Raw genomic sequence first — 14,268 nt, forward strand, 5'->3', positions numbered from 1 at the left:
CAATTCACAAAAGAAAAATGTGGAAAAGAGTGACACTAATCACCTCGCTGCTATTTATGTCTTGAAACTATTAATGTCAGGAACAAAACGCAAGCTTGCCAAAAGTTGTGGTTGGTGGATTGGAAATCTTTACAAAATAAGAATCAATTGGACTTAGTCTAGTCAGGTCCCACCTGAGAGGAGTTCATGCTTGACAAACAAACTCCCAAGTGGTCCACCGTGGCTCCAAATGCCCACGTGAAACCCCAGCAGTCTGGGTTGGAAATCACGTGCCTCTCTAACCGAACGTTGTTGGCCACATTATCTAATCGCAGACTACCTTCACTTTTCTCTTCCAACACCGATGTTGACTGCTGCTTGCGCGCTGTCCGGCCACCAAAATAGATTTTTCAAAACCATCCAAACCCATCCTAGGATTTTTATTTATTTTAAAAAATGAAACCTATAAAAGCGTTGCTTAGAGCAATTGTAAGAACCTTCGTATAAGACTCACGTGTCCAAATAAATTTTGAACTGTCCAGCTATTTATGTGGACAAATAAGTTCTATAAACTCTTTCTCGCAGTTATTGCTCGAATTAATTTTGCTAAGAATCTCTATCCGTTAGGGACGGAAATTGTCGCCCTTTTTAAGCAGGCGTTCAACACCTTAGCATCAAGGATCACCAATCCATCCGCGCTTTGAATTTTCAATTCTCATACTCGTTCTGCTCACTGAAAGCTCCTTTCGTTGATCAAAGTAGAATAACACAAAATCAGCACCTCAATACAACTAATCTCTCCTCTCCAAAGTAGTCTACATAAACTTATTGTGTTCTCAACGCCTTGATCCAATCAATATCAACCCTGAAATCGCCGGGTCCAGATCTAGCGCCTGGCGCACCACCTTCAGCATTAACAGACAGAGACATTCCAAGAATACGAGATGGATTCATTTCCATTTCTGCATCTATAACGTTGCCTCTCCATGTTGGTAAATATCGAGCAAGAGGAATCTGCAAAGGCCAGTTGAATTTTAAGCATAAACCATAATATAATTTATACACCTCTTTGAAGTAATAAAAGTTGCAGAAATTTAAAAGCACCATGGTGTTTTTGACACCCATTATGTTAAACAACATACTGATGCATCATATCAGTTAACTTATATAGTGTATGAAGAGCTTCAATATATATATATATATATATATATATATATATATATATATAGAGAGAGAGAGAGAGAGAGAGAGAGAGAGAGAGAGAGAGAGAGAGAGAGAGAGAGAGGTAGAGTACAATTGCATGGTGCATGTTATGTTCATAAGCACATACAGTTGCATCATATAAGGAATCCAGAGCCGTCTGTGTGAGCAAAGTTCATAATATAACGTTTCTAAGCACAGAACCCAAGGAAAGTGAAACTTGCCTTTGCAATATACCAATTGTCTTTGGGTACAAAAACAAAAGACTGCCATGAGTTATCTTCCTGTTGTCCAGGTGAATTGACCCAATTTTCGGTATAGATCTACATCAGAATTTAATAGAGGTTCAGTACAAAATTCACAAGTTTTACATCAACGAATAAGATTCAGAGAAAGGCCATGATAGAACAAGAATAATTTGGCTAATAAAACCGTACACATCTATGTGAGTTCTCATTGATATATATAGAAGATTACAAGAGAGTTTGAATAACAACACATAACCGCATCTGCTTCCTATACAATAGGACTAGAACTCTTATCTAACCTTATCTCTTATCTATCTATTATAGAGTTTGTCAACACCAGCCTGTTGATGAAAGCCCTTAGCAACTAGACGTGCTTTATGTCGTTCGATGGACGCATCAGCTTTCCTCTTAAGCTTGAATACCCATTTACAGCCTACAAGATTCTGAGAAGGCTGTTTAGCAACAAGAGACCAAGTCTGGTTTTGAAGGAGAGCATTAAATTCAACTTGCATAGCATTTCTCCATGCTGGAACTTTTACTGCATTGGAGAAGCAAGTTGGTTCAACAAGAGCTGAATGTGTTTCAGCCACTAAAGCCCGAGGAATTGGGTATCGGATGGTGCCATCTGTAAGTTGCCTTTGTTGAAAAATCTGATTCATTGACCTTGTACGCATGGGATGTACTCGAGCAGGAGGAGTATCCGTGTGAGAGTTGGAAGTAGGCATGCTACTCTCTGCAGAGGGAGGAGAAGGAGGACTGGAAATAAAATTAGAAGGAGAGACAGCTGCTGGAATTTGTAACTGAGAAGTGACAGGAGGTGTTGGAAGTAAAGGAGGAAGAACCGGTGCCTGCACTGGTGAAGGAGAAGTAGAAACAGAAGGGACAGCAGCAAAAGGAAATTGATCTTCATGGAAGATGACATCTCAGGAGATGTACACCCGGTCAGAATCAATGTGAAGACATTTATAGCCTTTATGATGTTGACTATACCCGAGGAAGAGACACTCTTTGGAACGTGGGGAAAACTTATGAGAATTATATGGTCGTAAGTTTGGAAAACAAGCACAACCAAACACCTTAAGGAACTTATAATCCGGAAGTTGATGAAAGAGTGTCTCAAAAGGTGATTTATTTTGTAACAAAGGTGTTGGCAATCGGTTAATAAGATAGCATGAAGTGAGACAAGCCTCGTCCCAGAATTTTTGAGGGAGATGGCTTTCAGCCAAGAGAGCTAGAGTAGTGTCAATAAGATGCCTATGTTTTCTTTCTACACATCCTTGTTGTTGGTGTGTATGAGGACAAGAGATACGATGAGTTATGCCATGAGTTTGAAAATAAGAATGGAGATTGCGATATTCGTCACCCCAATCAGATTGAACGCTTATAATTTTTGAATTTAGTAGACGTTCAGCCATGGCTTGAAATTGGAGAAAGGTTGGCATAACATCAGATTTAGCTTGAATTGGGAAAACTCAAGTGTAACGACTATAAGCATCAATAAAGGACACATAAAACCGATTTCCATTAATTGAAAGAGTTGGGGAAGGTCCCCATACATCGGAATAAACTAATTCTAAAGGTTTACAAATGCTGGAAGTAGAAGAAGAAAACGTCAATTGATGACCCTTTGCTTGTGGACAGATCTTGCAAGGGGTGGATGCCTTATTTGAATGAACTGGAAACTGAAATTGAGAAATAACATTGTGGACTGTTCGAAAAGCAGGATAACCTAAGCGCTTGTGCCAAGAAGTAGGTGATATACGATCACCAACAAGTGCTTGATTTATTGATGAAGAAGTCGAGGGAAGAAGGTGATAGAGACCATCTTTAGTGCGCCCTTGATGGAGGGTGATCTCGGTTTGAGAGTCCTTGATCACAAAGTAAGAGGAGTGAAATTCAAAAAAGACAGAATTATCAAGGGCAAATTGTCTAACAGAAAGGAGATTTTTACAGATTAAGGGAACCCGAAGGAGTTGATTTAGAATAAAAGTACGACGAGACAGATTTAAGGAAGCAGAACCAATATGAGATATTGGCAAACCTGTTCCATCACCCACACGAATTTGATCCTGTTCGTTATAGTCCTCATGAGATAAATTGAGATGCTGTAGCGAATTCGTCATATGATGGGTAGCCCCAGTGTCGGGGTACCAAGATTCCTCAGCTGGTAGAACCGGAGATATATAGTAGGCCTGTGGAGAGAGCTGCTGCTGTGATGGCTGAGTCTGTTCAGAGAAGGATATATCCTATCTATGGTAGTAGCGAAGAGCAGAGTGACCAGGTTTGCCACAAATCTGACATGAGGGCCGAGGGGAAGAAGTTGCATCTTGAGAGAAGTACCGCGTCCGCGGTTGCTGGAGTAAGACCCACGTCCTCGGTTGTAAGGACGTCCACCACGTCCGCGGAAACCACGGCCCCGAGAAGGGGAACTGCGGGTGGTGAAGTTGGCAGCCGGGGGAAGAACATCAACAGCTGGAAGTTGCTGGTCCAGGCGCATCTCATGGGCGAGAAGGTGATTGTAGAGTTCATCAATGGACAAGGGATCGACTCGGGTTGTGACAGACGTCACAAAGGGATCATATTCTGACTCGAGACCTTTGAGAAGAAAAGACAAGCTCTCAAAATCATTGAGAGGCTGACTGGCGGCTGCAAGGGTGTCGCTTAACGTCTTGATGGTTTGGAAGTACTCGGTGATCAAGTTGGAGCCCTTCTTGACAGTGGCAAGTTGAAAGTAAATCTGCATGACACGGGCACAAGCTTGAGAAGCAAACATGGTGAGGAACGTGTTCCAAAGAGCAGCAGCCGAGGCACATCCAACAGCATGGACGACGTAGGGCTCGGACAGTGTAGAATAAGAAAGCTCAGGATCATTTGATCACATTGAGTCCTGGTAGGAGCACCGGCAGCTGGGCTAGGATTGGGAATAGTCTGGGCAGGAGGCAGAGAGGAGCCATCAAGAAAGCCATAGGCATCTTGGCCCTTGATATATGCGAGAGTCTGAGTTTTCCAGGCATTGAAATTGCCTTTGGAGAGTTTAATACTGAGATTGTGATTCATATTTGGGACGGTGAAGATTACTGTTGGTTGGGTAGGTGGCGGGGGAGGCTGTGAAGCGTTGGAGGCTGCCGAGGTTGCCGAAGCAAAGGACTCGGAGTCGGAATTGGCCATGGATCACGACGTTGGTCGGTGAGAGGGCTTTGATACCATGATAGAACAAGAATAATTTGGCTAATAAAACCGTACACATCTATGTGAGTTCTCATTGATATATATAGAAGATTACAAGAGAGTTTGAATTACAAGACATAACCGCATCTGCTTCCTATACAATAGGACTAGAACTCTTATCTAACCTTATCTCTTATCTATCTATTACAGAGTTTGAATTCTAAGATAACTGAACCTTATCTAGCTTAACACTAGAGTTTGAGTAGAAGTTGATTTCCTATGGAGCTGCATAAGACTCACACTTGGACTGTGAGTCTTTTCCGGTAGTATCCTTAATAGGCCACAACCACAAATACAAGTGCTGGTTTTCTATTTCCTTCTCTTATGAGATAAACAGGGGAAAGAATACTCACAGTAGATATGTAGCATCTTCCATCTCCTTTAAGCTTCAGTGCTATTGTATCATATGCATCCAAATCAATGAAGCCATCAAACTGCAGAAGATAAAAATTGATACTCTACTAAAGTTGCCTCTGATGAGATATTAAGAGAAAGAAATGAGGGGCTGTTTACACATTAAAATAAAATCACTTCATATGTTTTTTTGTTGAATTACATGAATGAATCCATTGTAATACAGTCATTACAAAAAGGAGACATCAACAATTTTTGCATTCAAAAATAACATTTTTAAATCCAAAAGCCCAAGTGAAAGACTCATTAGCCAAGCAATTTATGCAAACCATAAAGGTAGAAACTACACATATTGATGACACGGAGTAGCCAACAATAAAGAATGTGCAACTCTATAGGTCTATACATAACAATAGTTTTTTGATAAGTAGTACTACATAACAATTGTTATTAGTTTAAATGAACACAAATTTATTATGTTCAATACCAACTCTTGATTTATAAATTCCTAAGAATCTTGGAGGTAGTGTTCACCTTTTTGGACCGCATTCCACAGAAGCCACTGCGAGTAATTTTCCATTTTGAACCCTCAGTAACATCCAAGGAAAGGTTCCCAGAGAAAATCCCTATCGAATAAATTTGAAATGATAATTGTATTAGAAATCAAAAGGCATCTAAAGTAAGCATTTTGGAAAAAGTAGAGATTTAATGATCTACTACTGGATATTGTACATTCCTAGGAGGTAACCTTGTTACTTGGAAAAGAAAGAAAGAAACAAACAGTAGTTGCTCGATCTAGTGCAGAGGCGGAGTATAGGGCTATGGCTCATACAACTAAGTGAATTGACATGATGGCATTTTCTTCAATAAATTGGATTTTTAGTTCCTACACCTGTTCCTCTATACTGCGATAATTAGGTTGTTGTGCACATTGCTACTAATCCAGTGTTCCATGAGAGAATAAAGCACATTGAAGTTGATTGTCATTTCATTTGGGATAAAATATTGAGTGGAGATGTTTCTACACCTTTTATGAGATCTGGAGATCAACTTGCTGATGTGTTCACAAAGTCTCTTTCCCGTAATCGATTAGAACTCATTTGTTCCAAGCTAGGCTTATATGCTATATATGCTCCAGCTTGGGGAGTGTTAGAGTGAATATGGGAATATTTCTGGAATGGCGAGTAATTTTCTAAGAGTATGAGGAGTGGTATGTGGACTTTCTAGAAGAAGACTAAGTGTCCTAGTGAGGTGTCATTCTACATCTGTCACAGTACAGAATATTCTTGTATCTTGTCCTTCTATTAAATGAAGGAACGTGAAGGAGGGAACTACGCAGAATAGTGAACTCCATTCCATTTCGTAGTTTTCCTTTGCAATTTCCTCAGTACCATTTCATTACAACTACAAATTTGCACCTTATCATACACCATAACAGGTATTCAAAGCACACATTTCTCTTTAAAGTTTATTGCCCTTCTTTGTGCGAGAAAAAAAAATCCAGATTCGGTGTTCCCAGAATATATAAAGGGTAGTTAGAGCCAATATGACTGGAAAAAATAAGCTGTAGAGATTATACTGATATGTTACAACTTGTAAAAGGATGAATTCAGCAGTACCACTATTTCCGTTATCAGATTCTTTGATCTCCAAAGATGCTGAGGACAAACCTGGAATAAAAATAAACATTTACATCTATATAAGTTCCCGGCATTCTCTAAAATAACCTCAACAGTAATAATACCCATTGCAATATATCACGAAGAAATTGATAAGAGCTACATTAGTAGTAAAAGAGATTCAGATAATCAAGCCTTGTATTTCCATACATATATACATATGTAACACCAAGTTTAACTTTATGTTTATCAATGACATTGAGCCAGGACAGGTTTGGCAATTGAGCTGATTTCATTAGTAAAGAATAAAGGACAGACACTAGCAAAATTGCATTCAGACAATTACAAAATGGTTTTCTAAACTTTGTCAGCTAATAGTGCATAGCTCCATAAATATGAACGCAACATAGAATTGAACTTGAGTATATACATACCTCCATATTCAGAATCTGAATATAGATGCCACTTTTTTAGTTCTTCCTTTGAATTAAAATTGAATATATATCTTTCTGTAGGAGGCATCAAGTCTTCAACATTCCAAGTGAGAGCTACAGATTGGTTTTGCAAGAAAAAGAACAAAAAGCAGTCGTAAGTAATGATCATACATATAATATCATGCATACGAAAGAGATAGACAAGGAAATCCCTCAACATTTCATAATCCGCTTATGTAGTGCATGGACTCAGTCACTCAGATATTGCTTATAAGCCTGGCTAACCATTACATTCTAAAGCATATAGAAGAGAAAATAAGGCACTGCTTCATGACAACAAAGGCAACCCCACAAACATAGCTACAGGTACGCTCCCCAGAGGCTTGAGATCAAGATGGTAATCATATAGTACCTTTCTTAGTTGCATTCAGAGAAGCTTGCCACACTGCTCGAAACCTGGACATCTCTCGTGCACCTAGAGTTCCTAAAACAACGGAGAAACCACTTGTTTGGGAACTGTATGCTTTTATGGAAAAAGAAATTAGAAAAAATAAAAAACTCTTCATTGGTTTTATCCCACAGCAATGATATCATATATGTGGTGCAATTGGGCATCCCATTACATATGACATGTTCACATTATTTCTGTGTCCAACTTTCATACACTATACATATACACACTCATAAATAGATAGATAGATAGATAGATAGATAGATGGATAAATAGATCTAAATTGCAGCAACTGTCCAGTGCAATTGTATAGCCCTAGGCTGCCAAGTGTTATGCACAAATTTGAGCCTAGAAAGCATTTTCATGAAAAATGCTGAAGGGTGGGAGCATACCCAAGTCACCCCACCTAGGACCCCTACTTAGATGGCACCAGTAGGTAATGGCCCTTATGAAATTGCAGCACATGCAAAAGATTCATCATTTCCATCAATACGAGAATATCAAATTGTGGGATTATCTTATACCATCAGCTGTGATGCTTGATTCAGTTTCTTAGAATACGTATTTGTAACTCAAAATGATTAATATCCATTTGATTTGCAAAGAGACATCCACATGGACCCGTAAGAAATGAAGTACATGTAATACAAATTCCAATAGCTAGGCATCAGAGCATGCTAAACAGGAAAGCCATTTGAAGGACTGCATATCTCTAAACAAAATTTGGATTAAACAAAGTCTAAAATAAATATCAAAAAAAAAAAAAAACTTGTGGAGCATTGCGTTCTTAGCAATTGAGCTTAAGATTCTTGATAATGATAATATCCATGACCATTTTGACCATCAAAAACAACATAATAATGATTTTCAGTAAGGCATTCGGTATACGTCTGAAAAAAACAGTCAAATTCAGAGGGGCATATCATAGATTCATGTTTAACAGAGCATAAAGTATTGAAATTGAGAGAGACAGAGAGAGGGTTACCGGCGTTGTTTGCGTTCCCGTCACCGCCACGACCGTCGCAGGAGCACCAGTAGTTGCGTCAGTCACCGCTCACCGTCAGCACAAGCACTTTCTTATATTTGGGCTTTGGCAAAGAAGACCGTTCTCCAAACGGCGTCGTTAATTTTCTAGATCGTCCTCTCTTCTCTCCTTTTTTTTGGGCTATAATGGGCTCTTCCAGTTAGGCTTATATTCTCTCTGAAGGGCCGAGGCTTCCTTTTGGGTTGGATTCAAGAAGTGATGCTTACTTGGTATGTGTTAAGTGTAACAAAAAACCGACCTCCTAAAATGAAAATGGAGAAGATAAATTTTTTTCTTGAGTAATCACGCAATTTTAATTTATCATTTGAATTTTTAGATCCAACTTTTAATTCCTTAAATTTTTTTTATGCTTTTTATTTCACACACTCCATCAAAAATCATAACCATAACCCTCATTCAAACATGGTGCACCGGTCACTAAATAACTATTGGATCCAAGGCCCATCATAATTTTATAAATCTCTTTGACTATGAGGTTAAGCCTATATAATAAGCCTATGACTATTCTACCGCACGTACCAGTGTACCATGTCATACGATGCAAATATTGTTAATTTATTGTCATCATAAAATAAGTAATACTCATCTCGAAGCAGTTATACAATTAGTAGGCTCATGACATATCATTATGAAAAATAAGCATGTTCAATTTGCTGAAGTATCGCACGTTAAAGTGGGACCAGTTTTGTAAGTGTTTACTTACCTTAAACGCTCATCCATAAGCTCGAACATTTTGAACTCCATCTACTGCAAAACATATCGTAACATTAACATAATACAACGAGAGTCCTAACCTATGCACGTCAAAATTCTAAATACAAATTTAGCACTCTAATCTACCATTAAAAACCCTAATTAACCATGTTTTGCCATTGTCAAACGTTCAGTATCAAGGTCGATCGATCGATCGACCAACAAGGGTAAAAAATTGTCAAATGTAACAAAAGTTCAAAGGATGCCAGAATGCATGAAAAACTCAAAGCTCAAACCTAAACTATTTCCATCATAACCAAGACTCATAATAGCTTTATAACAACATGTTAAATCATACCAACATGAAAGTTTATGAAAAATGAGAATAAACTTCTAACTTTTTAGAAAATATTCATTTTTAAGAGAGACAAATTATGAATATATCATAGTATGCTTAAGGCTCATTAAAAATGTGATACAACACATGATCAGACTACTAATGGCATGAAAAACAAGTTTAAGGTTCAATGTTTACCTAAATAAAGGTTGAACAACACCAATATCATTTTTTCTCTCTCTAGGATCTCTCTCACTCAAGAAATAGGGTAGCTATGATGCATGGAAGGTAGGGAAACCTGAAGGTGTATGGGTGACTTAAATAAACGTAGGTTGCAGTGGATAAGGCTAAATGATGTGGATAATAAATTAAAATTATTTTTTGGGCATGGTCGAACGTTCGGTGTACTGTTTCTGAACAAGGAAAGAGGTCCACATCGAATGTTCAAAAGATGCTTCAAATGTTCGAGTCATGGGGTCCACATCAAACGTTACAAAGATGCTTCAAACGTTTGGGCAGGAGTTAAAATTATATATATTTATTTTGATATTTAAAAAAAAAATTATTTTAGAACTCTCAGTTGAATAAATTAGCAATACAAGTAAAAATGAGATTTAGTTACTTGTTATGTTTTAATTTATTATTATTGTTGTTGGGGTATTACATAAACTACTTTTTGATGATTACAAGATGTGCTTCATGTTCACTAATTAGTTTCCGTAAGAATGTTGATGACTTTAACCTTTAGAGTTAGTCAAATCTTGCTCAACTACATCCAAAATAAGAAAGAACATTGAGATTACAACACATAGTCAACCATACAGAAGATTTAGAATATATAAATGACAGATTTAGGAGGAGCTCTTTGAAGTGCTACTCGCTCTATAGTAATAAAAACAAGGAAAAAAAAAAAAAAAAAAACACTTTACTCCTTAAAGTTTGACCTTTTTTTTTTTTTTTTTGTTTTACTTTTTTTTTTGGTGTTTAAAAAGTGGCATTACATTCCAACGAAGTTTTCAAAATTTTCAATATAAGCTCTGTTAGCCATTTCCGTCTTCTTTGAAGACATTAATAATTAATAGAATGAAAACTTAAGAAACTTTGTTCGTGAACATTGCTACGTTTTAAACATCAGGCAAAAGTTCTCAAACTTCTGTTTAGCGTCCCAGAGATGAAGATGATACACCAGTTCCAATTGGAAAATGAAAATTGAGTTATTCATGATAGCCAATTAAATTGGCTATGTTTGATATATAATTTTATATTCAACAATTAAAACACATAGACTTACTCCCCGAGTAGGGGCGGAGCTAGCCCCAACTTTGGGGGGCTCAAGCCCCAAAGTTTTTCAAAAAAAAAAAAAACTTAAAATACAAAAAAAAATGAAAATTTCACTCTTAAATTTTTTACCTATTAAGCTTTTCCCCCCATTATTTTTTTTTATTTTTTTTTTTTGTTTCAATTTTGCCCTTTCAAATCCCAAATGATGGCTCCTCCCCTACGCGAGTCACACGTCGAAACCCAGCTTCTCAACCACATCCATCCTAACCATATACACAAAAACATGTCTATCCCAACGTAAATTGCCTAGATGCATACTTGAGCCAATGCGCCAATAATTCATATCCATAAGAAGTGAGAGACAAAAGTTATTTCATGGCTACCATATTCAACTTTATTAATAGAAAAAGATGGTTTGCTGGGGACATCATTCCCTCCTATAAATTAATGGTCTAATGTCATTGTATCAACAATTATTAAATCTAATTAGTGATTCTAAAAAACACCATCTTTTCGATATCACATTCTATTTGTCTCAAAAACCAAAAAAATAAATAAAAAAAATTGGACCATTTGAATTAAACTTTGTGGCAACGGATTAGAAGAAATCACTGGAAGCTAAGTAAAAGCATTTTGAAATCTTTGAAAGATATTTTTCTTATTTAGTAATTCATCCTTATCTATATCTCTTAAACACAAAATTGATCTTTAAATATTATAAACTAAATAATGAAGTTGACCGACAATAAGTTTCGCAATCAAACAATTGAAAGGAACTATATGTCGAGAAACAATTCGAGTTGAAATAATAAACAAGAAAATGCTAAAAAAAATTAATGGAAGGAATGAAGTGTCATTGGCAAAAGTCTCTCTTTTCTAGATAAGCTTTAAAGGGGATGATCAATACATTTATGCCAAGCCAAGTGGACAAAAATATATTATATCCAAAAATATAGGAAATCTAAATATGTCATCCCCGAATGTTTTATTCGATACTAAATATCTAAAACTTAAATTAAATGAAAATTTTTACTTATAATTCATAATTTTTTATTACTTTTGTAATTAAGTAATCAATTTTTTTTTTTTTAAAAAAAAAATGTTTATTTAGGGTATTCATATTTTCAATTTCAACCACATGTTAAAGTTTTCCATTAAATTCTGTCAAAATTTTTAAAATACCCATTTATTTTTTTAGGAAAAAAAAATTACAAGAATTTAAGTGTTAGTCAGAATTTAACGAAATTTGGAACAATACCCATGCCTGAATCTTTGATAATTTTTATAATTTTTTTTTAAAATAATTTATACGAGTCAAAGTCGGGCAGTTTACAAACAGTGGGATGTTTGCTAACAAACACTCGATTCCCTTTCTTTATTTTTATTTTTTCAAAAAACAATCAATTTCAAAACATTCTAAATTTTTTTTTTCAGTTTTTATATCACATTAATAAATTTTTTATTACTATTTAAATAAAAAAAAATTCACTACAATAATTTTTTTTTTTTCACTTTTCTAAAAAAATTATTTCTATTTTATAGTTTATATCACGCCAATTACCTTTTACAACTACTAAAAAAAAAAATTAACCTAATAATTTTTGCCAAACACATATTTACTTTAATTAGGCATAATTAAGAGGTGGAATATTCCGCGGATAATTTGCTTTAAGCAAGCTCATAATGAGTACAAAATGTTCTGTCCGGCCTGTACTTTTTAGTTTTTGGGTACATCCATTTAGAATTGTCGGCGACTGGGATATTAATTGCACATGTTTGTGCGAATAAAAACAAGAATCATAAATTATTTTTTTTACCCGTTAAAGACGAAAAAAATTGGAAATTCTAGACGACAGGGTCGGCAGGGAACACTCAAGGTCTCGTTTGATAATCCTCCCTTCAAATACAAGTTGAATTTGTTTTAGGAAGCGATTATAAAAGGTGATTGATGTGATGTGAAATATAAATAATTTATATAAAAAAGTGATAAAAAAAGTTTATATTATAGTGAGTTTTTTTATTTATTTAAATAGTAATAAAAAATTATTGAAATGATATAAAAAGTTAAAGAATGTTTTAAAATTGATGTTTTTTTTGGGAGAAGTAAAAGGAAGGAAAGAGAGAGAAGAGAGGAGAGGGTTGCTAGCAAGCTCGACATTCTAAAAGTTATTCTTGTATTTTTTTTTTTTTTGTGTTTCTTTAAGAATGATGTGGCTTTTAAAATCACAATTTAATCAAAATTTAATAATGATTAATCATAAATTTAATGGTGATTTTAAAAGCCACACTATTTTTAAAAGAACACAAAAATAACAAAAAAATAACTTCTAACATTTCTCACAAAAAATATCATGATTTTGTACTAAATAATTTAGTAGCGATCGACTTGAATAACCTAGTGGCTACGGCATGCCGTCTCCTCAAATTAAAATATAGTAATATTATTATCACTATCATCCAATTGATCAGTTGCCAAAAAAAAAAAAAAAAATGTCAAAAGGACACCAAGTACAGACATACGGGTTTATATCTGTGTAAGGAGCCATATTGGAAGCTTTAATAATGGGAGTGAGGGGCAGTAAGTTGAGCGAATTGATTGGAAGTGGAGGAAGAGGAAGAGTCAAGCGCCTGGCCCCTGCCCCTAGAGGGTATGTCCCTGTATCTGTTGGTGTGAACAATGATACCTGCCGGCGATTTATGGTTCACACGACGACGCTGACAGATGCAGATTTCTTGGAGTTGCTCTGCCGGTCAGCGGAAGAATATGGCTTCTGCAATGAAGGAGTTTTGAGGATTCCCTACGAAGCTAAGGACTTTGAGGAGAGGATGATGAGAAGGTGCAACAGAAAAGTTTTTTATGGTTAATTAAAGATCAATATATTATATATACTTTGTTTAATATTGTAACTAAATAATGTTTTATATATATATAATTGCTTTTCTTAATTGGCAATCTTGGCTTGGGGATGATGATCAGTACTGTAATGGTGATCAACAGAGCAGTGCCTCTTGCTTCTGGGCTTTTTCTTAGAATAAGATTGGCCATTTAGTTGAATTAGTATACACTTTAAAGCATGCATCTTAATTGTACCTCTAATTTTAGGGCCTAAATTTGTTTTTAGTATGTGGCTTATCTTGGTTGATTACCATCTTATGTTCGATTGTAATCATGGTGGGGATGGGGAATGCTTAGAATATATATATATATATATATATATATATATATATATATATATATATATATATATATATATATATTTTTTATAGAGAGATCTATGAGGTTTAATCTTTTATTTAATTATTTCCTAGCGTTTAAAATTTATGAAATCATTTCTTACTGTATGCTTGGATATCAAATCACTTCTTCCTCTGTATATTTGCCCTTAAAATTTTAACAAA

The 14,268-nt window shown here is 35.6% G+C and overlaps 2 protein-coding genes across 3 annotated transcripts; one reads left to right on the forward strand and one right to left on the reverse strand.

Moving 5' to 3' along the window:
* Window positions 1-457: 457 nt before the first annotated feature.
* On the reverse strand, window positions 458-8,655 carry LOC133862282 (probable complex I intermediate-associated protein 30). Of its 2 annotated transcripts, none has more exons than XM_062298048.1 (8): window positions 8,499-8,655; window positions 7,475-7,546; window positions 7,063-7,176; window positions 6,629-6,679; window positions 5,544-5,635; window positions 5,009-5,089; window positions 1,404-1,502; window positions 458-993 (listed from the first exon to the last, which is right to left on the reverse strand). In XM_062298048.1, the coding sequence occupies exons 2-8, from the start codon at window positions 7,524-7,526 to the stop codon at window positions 805-807; spliced, it is 678 nt and encodes a 225-aa protein (XP_062154032.1). In that variant the 5' UTR covers window positions 7,527-7,546; window positions 8,499-8,655; the 3' UTR covers window positions 458-804. The 2 variants fall into 2 exon arrangements, with proteins under 2 accessions (XP_062154032.1, XP_062154033.1); XM_062298049.1 differs by having other exon boundaries at window positions 7,475-7,537; window positions 8,499-8,642.
* A 4,776-nt stretch (window positions 8,656-13,431) lies between these two features.
* On the forward strand, window positions 13,432-13,919 carry LOC133863212 (auxin-responsive protein SAUR72-like). The gene is made up of 2 exons (XM_062299179.1): window positions 13,432-13,706; window positions 13,847-13,919. Exons 1-2 carry the CDS (start codon window positions 13,432-13,434, stop codon window positions 13,917-13,919), a joined length of 348 nt encoding a protein of 115 aa, XP_062155163.1.
* The last annotated feature ends 349 nt before the right edge of the window (window positions 13,920-14,268 follow it).

This window comes from Alnus glutinosa, chromosome 3, assembly GCF_958979055.1.
Source record: "Alnus glutinosa chromosome 3, dhAlnGlut1.1, whole genome shotgun sequence".
NCBI classification, from domain to species: domain Eukaryota; kingdom Viridiplantae; phylum Streptophyta; class Magnoliopsida; order Fagales; family Betulaceae; genus Alnus; species Alnus glutinosa.

Excerpts from the sequence above, each read along its gene's own strand:
- LOC133862282 (XM_062298048.1), bottom strand. The coding sequence starts at position 7,526 with ATGTCCAGGTTTCGAGCAGTGTGGCAAGCTTCTCTGAATGCAACTAAG. Across the intron at positions 5,090-5,543 it reads GTGGAATGCGGTCCAAAAAG|TTTGATGGCTTCATTGATTT; the intron begins GTGAACACTACC and ends TATCTTCTGCAG. Across the intron at positions 1,503-5,008 it reads GAAGATGCTACATATCTACT|ATCTATACCGAAAATTGGGT; the intron begins GTGAGTATTCTT and ends ATTCTGATGTAG.
- LOC133863212 (XM_062299179.1), top strand. The coding sequence starts at position 13,432 with ATGGGAGTGAGGGGCAGTAAGTTGAGCGAATTGATTGGAAGTGGAGGA. Across the intron at positions 13,707-13,846 it reads GAGGAGAGGATGATGAGAAG|TACTGTAATGGTGATCAACA; the intron begins GTGCAACAGAAA and ends GATGATGATCAG.